Source organism: Triticum urartu, chromosome 5A (genome assembly GCF_056163025.1).
Source record: "Triticum urartu cultivar PI428250 chromosome 5A, HENAU_Tu73, whole genome shotgun sequence".
Taxonomy (NCBI): domain Eukaryota; kingdom Viridiplantae; phylum Streptophyta; class Magnoliopsida; order Poales; family Poaceae; genus Triticum; species Triticum urartu.
Genome location: NC_141877.1, coordinates 551278356 through 551289090, shown reverse-complemented (window position 1 = coordinate 551289090; position 10735 = coordinate 551278356). Strand labels below are relative to the sequence as shown.

At 45.1% G+C, this 10735-nt stretch overlaps 1 protein-coding gene across 1 annotated transcript; it reads right to left on the bottom strand.

Moving 5' to 3' along the window:
• Positions 1-577: 577 nt before the first annotated feature.
• LOC125556632 (uncharacterized) lies at positions 578-1806 on the bottom strand. The gene has a single exon (XM_048719319.2). The coding sequence runs from the start codon at positions 1674-1676 to the stop codon at positions 1095-1097; it is 582 nt and encodes a 193-aa protein (XP_048575276.1). The 5' UTR covers positions 1677-1806; the 3' UTR covers positions 578-1094.
• Positions 1807-10735: the final 8929 nt, after the last annotated feature.

Genomic DNA, 10735 nt, shown 5'->3' with positions numbered 1-10735 from the left:
GTGAGGCCGACGGCTAGAAGGCATGAACGGAAAGGAAAAATGGCTAGCAAAGACGAAGGAGAGCGGTAATTTGTTTTTGAATTTATTGTCATTTCTTTAAATAATGGTCTCACAATCTATAACTACCATGCAGTGATTAGTGGGATTTTTTGTGATGAATAAAGATTAATGCTTCGACTGTTTCCTATTTAGACCTGATCGAATGGATGGCACCAAGTGACACATGTGGTAAGCAATTCAAATTATTCAAAAAGAATGGATGACAAACTTGGTTACGGGGTTTCTTCAAATTAATTGGATACGGCAATTGAAAAAATGCAATCACGGTGTACTCAATTTTTTTTTTGAATCATAAAGCTATGCTTAAGAGTTCGCCCCAAAAAAGCTGCCCTACTAATGGCATTGCCTCAGAGACACGGCCGGGGCGGTGTCCGCCACAACTCTCTCATTGTTTTTTTGTGTCCACTTTGGATACCTTGGCTGCCTCGGCAAATAAGTTTTTTTCTTTTTGCAAATTTGAATCTTGTATTAGTCAAACGCCATCATGATTACAATCGGACCTAGCAAGCTCCGCAGCTTTAGGAGGACCAAAACCTAAACCATGTCATAGTTCAACCTTTCATCCTTGCAAAGATATCCAAACAATTGCTAACTTTATTTTTAGGACCTATGAATATAATTAATACTAGTCTCACGAAGACTCATCAAATGCTTTACCAGAGAACATAAATACCTCCTCCCAACGTAAATCTCTGTATGTGATGTGCTTGTGTCCGTCGCCATTGAGCTATTCTTCTTGTCCTTTTTGGAGTGTGTATTTTTTTTCCCCAATCACATTACTCGGTATATACATTTAGTTGCATACAATGGCAACAAAGAAGACGTACACCAGAAAGAACAGAAGAAAAAAGAGCGGATACAAGGTGGAACAAGAATGCGGTGTGGATCAAACACGACACACAAGCTTCCCATTTCCTCCTCTACATCGGTTTCCCCCCGAGGAAAACGAAGGAAGCCTACCCGAGCAAGAATCAAGAAAGCCGTAGAAGAAGCCAGGGCGTCGCATGCATGCAGGAGCCGCCGGCCTGTCCCGATCATCTGTTCTCGTCGCCGAGCGACGAGGGGCTCCTCCAGAAGCCGGCGCCGTAGAACCTCGACCACACCTCCTTCTCCGTCTCCCCCGCCTCCTCCTCCGGCGGCTGACCCGCGGGCCAGACCACCGCCGCGTCGCCGGGCCCGGCCACGGTGCCGTCGTCGACGAGCAGCTCGTACATGTCCACCGCCTGCCCCGCAGAGGCCGAGCGGCGGCGCCGGCGCGCCCGGACCGCGCGCCGGCAGAGCGCGGCAGGCGCGCGGACCGTGGCGAGCACGACGACCTCCACCATGACGCAGGGGAAGCAGCAGCACACGGCGGCGCACCCGGCCGCCGTGCCGCCGGCCACCTCGCCGCAGCGGGGCTGCCTGCCGCTGCGGCTGATCGCCTCGCTGTCGCAGCGCTGGTGGCCGTGCGCATGCGGCTGCGGGTGGCTGTGCGAGCGGCGCGGCTGGAAGGCCGCGGACCGCCTGAGCGGGGGCTTGGGAGCGTCCTGCGCCCTCGCCGCCGCGACGGCCACGGAGGTGGCGGGGGCGGAGGCCTCCGAGCGGTGGCGGGGCTTGCTAGAGTGGGTGGTGGCCATGGCTTGGCTTGCCTGGGCGAGTCGTTCGCGCGCGGGTGGCCTTAGAGCTGCCGCGGCGGCCACCACGTGGAACACCCGCCGAAGAAAATAGTACGTGCGCTCGGCGGGAGGGGAAGCTTAAAGCGTGGGTGGATGACGAGGGCCGCGCTTAAATGGGTGCTGCGGCTCGGGCGGCCATCGCGGCGGCGAAACCGGCCGGCCTCTCTCACCATTATTGGGGCGGGGCAGACAGGAAGGCGGAAACGGAAAGGCGCCACGGAGCGGAGCAGAGCAGAGCAGCAGACATGCGTGCGTCCATGCACGAGCGCGCACGTTTCGTGGGAGAAGCCGGCCAGCCAAACTTCTGCGCGAATCTCTACCGTCGCGAGCCCGGCAGCAACGTGGCGCGGACGGAATGTTGGGCAGCGACACTGTTTGCTTGCTATGCTCTGCGCCCGTATTACCACGACGGCACCGATCGACCAAATCTTTCGGTTGCACGATCGAACCCCCGTGCCGCATGCGGTGTCGTCTCGTCTCTCGCATCCTCGTGCACTTTGCGTCCGATTCTCGTGCGGTTTTCCCTTTGATGTATTTTTCGGGATCGGTTTTAGAGCATCTTCAATGGCTGCCCTATTTTAAAGCATCAAAAGTTGACGGAGTAAAAAATTTGGAAATGGCTAGTGATAAGTCGACTAAAATTTCAATCTAAGTCAGTCTTCAGTCGTTGGATGAAAAACACGCGCTTCTTCAACTTCCAGACCACCTTAGAATTTTCATTTTGCCAATACCGATCCTCGGGTTTGCGCCTAGGGGGTGATCTTGATGCTTTTTCATTAGTTAGCTGATAAAGACTTTTCTCTTCACTCTTCTTTTGATATTTATCTAATAATTGTGCAAAAGTGACTTTGGATTTCTTGCACTTGTGCTTATTGCGGCATTTATCTTCTTTGTCTTGACTTGCATCGATCTTTGGATTTTCTTGTTGTCCCCCAGTCCTTTGTGTCTTCATTGTAGCTTTGATGAAATTCTCGCCCTCAAGATTATATTCATTGTGCTCTTCAACAACTTGGTTACTTGAAAGCTTGATCCCATCATCTATAGTTTTTACCTTCTCTTTAAATGGATCGGCTTGAAGCAGCCGATGCAAAAATATTTTGCCGTCGGGACCAATTGGAATAGACTCATCATCTTTTGGTGTCTCAACAAATTTCAATCGTCCTTTATCAATGACCGATTTAACTATTTGACGAAACATGTTACAATCTTTAATACTATGTTTGAACGAATCATGCAACTTACAATACATTTGTCCGTGGATATATGGCTTGGCATGGTGATCAAGAATTCTAATGTAATTATTTTTTAACAACAAATCAAAGATTTGATCACACATATTTGAATCGAAGGTATACCTTTTGTTTTCTAGCCGATCTTGGTGTGTGAATGACTTTGGAGGTAAGCAAACGAATGATTCAGATTAGAATCTCCCCATTCGGCTATGCATTGTGTTTTGCGCTCTATTTCCAATGTCTTTGGATATGATATAATATTAGCATCGGATTCTCAAAAGAATTTAACCTTAGCTTTAAACTTCTAAAATCAAAGTAGTTAGAACATACATGTCTCAATTGAGACCATGCGTAAGCCAAGTATGAAGCAAGCAAAGCTATCCAATTAGATATGAACTTTAAATAAAGTAATGAGAAAAGTTTTGGCTTCAATAATATGTCACTATCGGTCTCTTTGAATGGTAGAATGTATTGACCGATATCCTTTCTAAGAATTTTATTGCTATCGATCTCTTTGAGTGGCACAATGTATTGACCGACATGCTTTGTAACAATTTTATTGCTAACAAGTAAATTACCCTTCAGCATTGGTCTTTCAAAATTACTTATGAGAATTTTTCTTACAGAAGCATCAACAATAAAGTTATGACCAAATCGTAAGATAGGTAAATCACTTGCTAGACATACCTCTTCAAATACATTGGGAGAGCATGATGGTTGCTTTACTTGAACGATATCTTGTTCCTCTTTCGAATAGCTCCCCAACATCTTGTCGTCCTATTTTTCTAGAATAGATTCAGCATACATAATATTTGATTCGGTCTTTTCAATAACCGAATTAACTTTGTTATCTGAATCACCACTCTGTTGGGGAACGTAGCAGAAATTTAAATTTTCTACGCATCACCAAGATCAATCTATGGAGTAATCTAGCAACGAGGGGAAGGAGAGTGCATCTACATACCCTTGTAGATCGCTAAGCGGAAGCGTTCAAGTGAACGGGGTTGATGGAGTCGTACTCGTCGTGATTCAAATCACCAATGATCCTAGTGCCGAACGGACGGCACCTCTGCGTTCAACACACGTACAGCCCGGTGACGTCTCCTACGCCTTGATCCAGCAAGGGGAGAAGGAGAGGTTGGGGAAGACTCCATCCAGCAGCAGCACGACAGCGTGGTGGTGGTGGAGGAGCGCGGGACTCCAGCAGGGCTTCGTCAAGCACTACGAGAGACGAGGAGGAAGAGAGGTAGGGCTGCGCCAACAGGGAGAGGATCTCGTGTGTCTTGCAGCCTCCAATACCTCAAGTATATATAGGGGAAGGGGAGGGGCTGCGCCCCCACCTAGGGTTCCCTCCCTACGGGTGGCGGCAGCCCCCAAATCCCATCTGGGTGGCGGCCATAAGGGGGAGAGGGGGAGGCGCACCTGGGGTGGGCCTTAGGGCCCATCTGCCCTAGGGTTTGCCCCCCTCCCCTCTTGGAGGCGCCTTGGGCCTTGGTGGGAGGCGCCCCAGCCCACCTAGGGGCTGGTCCCTTCCCACTATTGGCCCATGTAGGCCTCCGGGGCTGGTGGCCCCACCTGGTGGACCCCCGGACCCCTCCGGTGGTCCCGGTACACTACCGGTGATGCCCGGAACACTTCCGGTGGCCAAAACCATACTTCCTATATATCAATCTTTACCTCCGGACCATTCCGGAACTCCTCGTGACGTCCGGGATCTCATTCGGGACTCCGAACAACATTCGGTAACCGTGTACATACTTTCCCTATAACCCTAGCGTCATCGAACCTTAACTGTGTAGACCCTACGGGTTCGGGAAACATGTAGACATGACCAAGACACCTCTCCGGTCAATAACCAACAGCGGGATCTGGATACTCATGTTGGCTCCCACATGCTCCACGATGATCTCATCGGATGAACCACGATGTCAAGGACTTAATCAATCCCGTATACAATTCCCTTTGTCTAGCGGTACGATACTTGCCCGAGATTCGATCGTCGGTATCCCGATACCTTGTTCAATATCGTTACCGGCAAGTCTCTTTACTCGTTCCGTAACACATCATCCCGTGATAAACTCCTTGATCACATTGTGCACATTATGATGATGTCCTACCGAGTGGGCCCAGAGATACCTCTCCGTTTACACGGAGTGACAAATCCCAGTCTCGATTCGTGCCAACCCAACAGACACTTTCAGAGATACCTGTAGTGTACCTTTATAGCCACCCAGTTACGTTGTGACGTTTGGCACACCCAAAGCACTCCTACGGTATCCGGGAGTTGCACAATCTCATGGTCTAAGGAAATGATACTTGACATTAGAAAAGCTTTAGCATACGAACTACATGATCTTGTGCTAGGCTTAGGATTGGGTCTTGTCCATCACATCATTCTCCTAATGATGTGATCCCGTTATCAATGACATCCAATGTCCATGGTCAGGAAACCGTAACCATCTATTGATCAACGAGCTAGTCAACTAGAGGCTTACTAGGGACATGGTGTTGTCTATGTATCCACACATGTATCTGAGTTTCCTATCAATATAATTCTAGCATGGATAATAAACGATTATCATGAACAAGGAAATATAATAATAACCAATTTATTATTGCCTCTAGGGCATATTTCCAACAGTCTCCCACTTGCACTAGAGTCAATAATCCAGTTCACATCGATATGTGATTAACACTCAAGGTCACATCCCCATGTGACTAACACCCAAAGAGTTCTGGGTTTGATCATGTTATGCTTGTGAGAGAGGTTTCAGTCAACGGGTCTGCAGCATTCAGATCCGTATGTACTTCGCAAATTTCTATGTCATCTTGTAGATGCAACTACTACGCTACATTTGGAGCCATTTCAAATAGCTGTTCTACTTGGAGCTATTCTAAATTGTTGCTCCATTATACGTATCCGGTATCTCTACTCAGAGCTATCCGGATAGGTGTTAAGCTTGCATCGACGTAACTCTTTACGTCGAACTCTTTATCACCTCCATAACCGAGAAACATATCCTTATTCCTCTAAGGATAATTTAGACCGCTATCTGGTGATCTACTCCTAGATCACCTTTGTACCCTCTTGCCAAATGTGGCAAGGCACACATCAGGTGTGGTACTCAGCATGGCATACCGTATGGAGCCTATGACAAAAGCATAGGGGACGACCTTCGTCCTTCCTCTTTCTTCTGCCGTGGTCGAGCTTTAAGTCTTAACTTCATACCTTACAACTCAGGCAAGAACTCCTTCTTTGATTGATCCATCTTGAACACCTTCAAGATCATGTCAAGGTATGTGCTCATTTGAAAGTACCATTAAGCGTTTTGATCTATCCTTATAGATCTTGATGCTCAATGTTCAAGTAGCTTAATCCAGGCTTTCCATTGAAAAACACTTTCCAAATAACCCTATATGCTTTCCAGAAATTCTACGTCATTTCTGATCAACAATATGTCAACAACATATACTCATCAGAAATTCTATAGTGCTCCCACTCACTTCTTTGGAAATACAAGTTTCTCATAAACTTTGTATACACCCAAAAACTTTGATCATCTCATCAAAGCATACATTCCAACTCCGAGATGCTTACTCTAGTCCTTAGAAGGATTGCTGGAGCTTTGCATACTTGTTAGCATCTTTCAGGATTGACAAAACCTTCCAGTTGTATCACATACAACCTTTCCTCAAGAAAATCGTCGAGGAAACAATGTTTTGACATCCTATCTGCAAGATTTCATAATAATGCAGTAATCGCTAATCTAATTCCAACAGACTCTTAGCATCGCTACGAGTGAGAAAGTCTCATCGTAGTCAACTCCTTGAACTTGTCGGAAAACATCTTAACGACAAGTCGAGCTTTCTTAATGGTGATACTTACCATCATTGTCCGTCTTCCTTTTAAAGTCCATATGTACCTAACAGCCTTACGACCATCAAGTAGTTCTTCCAAAGTCTACACTTTGTTTTCATATATGGATCCTCTCTCGGATTCTATGGCCTCGAGCCATTTTGGAATCCAGGCCCACCATCGCTTCTCCATAGCTCGTAGGTTCATTGTTGTCTAGCAACATGACTTCCAAGACAGGATTAAGTACCATTCTGAAGTAGTACGCATCCTTGTCATCCCACGAGGTTTGGTAGTGACTTGATCTGAAGTTCCATGATCACTATCATAAGCTTCCACTTCAATTGGTGTAGGTGCCGCAGGAATAACTCCCTGTGCCCTGCCACACACTAGTTGAAGAGACAGTTCAATAACCTCATCAAGTCTCCACCATCCTCCCACTCAATTCTTTCAAGAGAAACTTTTCCTCGGGAAAGGACCCGATTCTAGAAACAATCCCTTATTGCTTTCGGATCTGAGACATGAGGTACACCCAACTGTTTTTGGGTGTCCTATGAAGATGCATTTATCTGCTTTGGGTTCGAGCTTGTCAGCCTGAAACTTTTCACATAAGCGTCGCAGCCCCAAACCTTTTAACAAATGACAGCTTAGGTTTCTCTAAACCATAGTTCATACGGTGTCATCTCATCGGAATTACGTGGTGCGCTATTTAAAGTGAATGTGGTTGTCTCTAATGCCTAACCCATAAACTATCGTGGTAATTCGATAAGAGACATCATGGTATGCATCATATCCAATAGGGTGCAGTTATGATGTTCGGACACACCATCATACTATGGTGTTTCAGGCTGTATTAGTTGTGAAACAATTTCCACAATGTCTTAATTCTGTGCCAAACTCGTAATTCAGATATTCATCTCTATGATCATATCATAGATATTTTATCCTCTTGTCACGACGATCTCTCACCTTCACCCTGAAATTACTTGAACCTTTCAATAATTCAGACTCGTGATTCATCAAGTAAATATACTCAACATCTACTCAAATCATCTGTGAAGTAAGAACATAACGATATCCACTACACGCCTCAGCACTCATTGGACTGCACACATCAAAATGTATTACTTCCAACAAGTTGCTTTCTAGTTCCATTTTACTGAAAACGAGGCTTTCAGTCATCTTGCCCATATGGTATGATTTGCATGTCTCAAGTTATTCAAAATCAAGTGAGTCCAAACGGTCCGTTTGCATGGAGTTTCTTCATGCATATACACCAATAGACATGGTTCGCATGTCTCAAACTTTTCAAAAACGAGTGAGCCCAAAGATCCATCAACATGGAGCTTCTTCATGCGTTTTATACCGATATGACTTACGTGGTAGTGCCACAAGTAGGTGGTACTATCATTACTAACTTATATCTTTTGACATGAACATGTGTATCACTACGATCGAGATTCAATAAACCATTCATTTTAGGTGCAAGACCATTGAAGGTATTATTCAAATAAACAGAGTAACCATTATTCTCCTTAAATGAATAACCGTATTGCGATAGACATAATCCAATCATGTTTATGCTCAATGCAAACACCAATCTCGATGGTAGAGGGAGCGTGCGATGCTTGATCACATCAAGCTTGGGAAAAACTTCCAACACATATCGCCAGCTCACCATTAGCTAGTCTCCGTTTACTCCGCAGCCTTTTATTTTGAGTTTACTAACACTTAGCAACCGAACCGGTATCTAATACCATGGTGCTACTAGGAGTACTAGTAAAGTACACATTAACACAATGTATATCCAATATACTTCTATCGACCTTGCCAGCCTTCTCATCTACCAAGTATCTAGGGTAATTCTGCTCCAGTGGGTGTTCCCCTTATTACAGAAGCACTTAGTCTTGGGTTTGGGTTCAACCTTGGGTTTCTTCACTATTGTAGTAGCTGATTTGTCGTTTCATGAAGTATCCCTTCTTGCCCTTGCCCTTCTTGAAACTTGTGGTTTCACCAACCATCAACAATTGATGCTCCTTCTTGATTTCTACTTTTGTGGTGTCAAACATCGCGAATATCTCAAGGATCATCATATATGTCCCCGATATATTATAGTTCATCACGAAGCTCTAGCAGCTTGGTGGTAATGACTTCGGAGAAACATCACTGTCTCATCTGGAAGATCAACTCCCACTCAATTCAAATGATTGTTGTACTCAGACAATCTGAGCACAAGCTCAACAATTGAGCTTTTCTCCCTTAGTTTGCATGCTAAGAAAATCGTCGGAGGTCTTATACCTCTTGACGTGGGCACGAGCCTGAAATCCCAATTTCATCCCTCGAAACATCTCACATGTTTCGCGACGTTTCAAAATGTCTTCAGTGCCTCAACTCTAAACCGTTTAACTGAACTATCACGTAGTTATCAGAATGTTTATGTCAGATGTTCGCAACATCCACAGACGACATTCGAGGTTCAGCACACTGAGCGGTGCATTAAGGACATAAGCCTTCTATGAAGCAATGAGGACAATCCTCAGTTTACGGACCTAGTCCGCATAATTGCTACTATCAACTTTCAACTAAATTTTCTCTAGGAACATATCTAAACAGTAGAACTGAAGCGCGAGCTACGACATAATTTGCGAAGACCTTTTGACTATGTTCAGGATAATTAAGTTTATCTTATGAACTCCCACTCAGATAGACATCCCTCTAGTCATCTGAGTGATTACATGATCCGAGTCAACTAGGCCGTGTCCGATCATCATGTGAGACGGACTAGTCAACATCGGTGAACATCTTCATGTTGATCGTATCTTCTGTACGACTCATGTTCGACCTTTCGGTCTTCTGTGTTCCGAGGCCATGTCTGTACATGCTAGGCTCGTCAAGTCAACCTAAGTGTTTCCATGTGTAAATCTGTTTTACACCCGTTGTATGTGAACGTTGGAATCTATCACACCCTATCATCACGTGGTGCTTCGAAACAACGAACTGTCGCAATGGTGCACAGTTAGGGGGAACACTTTCTTGAAATTATTATGAGGGATCATCTTATTTACTACCGTCGTTCTAAGTAAACAATATGCAAAAACATGATAAACATCACATGCAATCAAATAATAGTGACATGATATGGCCAATATCATATAGCTCCTTTGATCTCCATCTTGGGGCTCCATGATCATCTTGTCACCGGCATGACACCATGATCTCCATCATCATGATCTCCATCATCGTGTCTCCATGAAGTTGCTCGCCAACTATTACTTCTACTACTATGGCTAACACGTTTAGCAATAAAGTAAAGTAATTTACATGGCGTTTCTCAATGACACGCAGGTCATACAAAAAATAAAGACAACTCCTATGGCTCCTGCTGGTTGTCATACTCATCGACATGCAAGTCGTGATTCCTATTACAAAAACATGATCTCATACATCACATATATATATCATTCATCACATCCTTTGGCCATATCACATCACAAAACACTTGCTGCAAAAACAAGTTAGACGTCCTCTAATTGTTGTTGCAACTTTTTTACGTGGCTGCTATAGGTTTCTAGAAAGAACATTTCTTACCTACGCCAAAACCACAACGTGAATTGCCAATTTCTATTTACCCTTCATAAGGACCCTGTTCATCGAATCCGATCCGACTAAAGTGGGAGAGACAGACACCCGCCAGCCACCTTATGCAACTAGTGCATGTCAGTCGGCGGAACCGGTCTCACGTAAGCGTACGTGTAAGGTTGGTCCGGGCCGCTTCATCCCACGATTCCGCCGAATCAAGATAAGACTAGTAACGGCAAGATAATTAACAATATCGACGCCCACAACTACTTTGTGTTCTACTCGTGCATAGTAACTACGCATAGACCTAGCTCATGATGCCACTATTGGGGAATGTAGCAGAAATTCAAAATTTT

Coding starts and splice junctions, on each gene's coding strand:
- LOC125556632 (XM_048719319.2), bottom strand. CDS start 1,676: ATGGCCACCACCCACTCTAGCAAGCCCCGCCACCGCTCGGAGGCCTCC.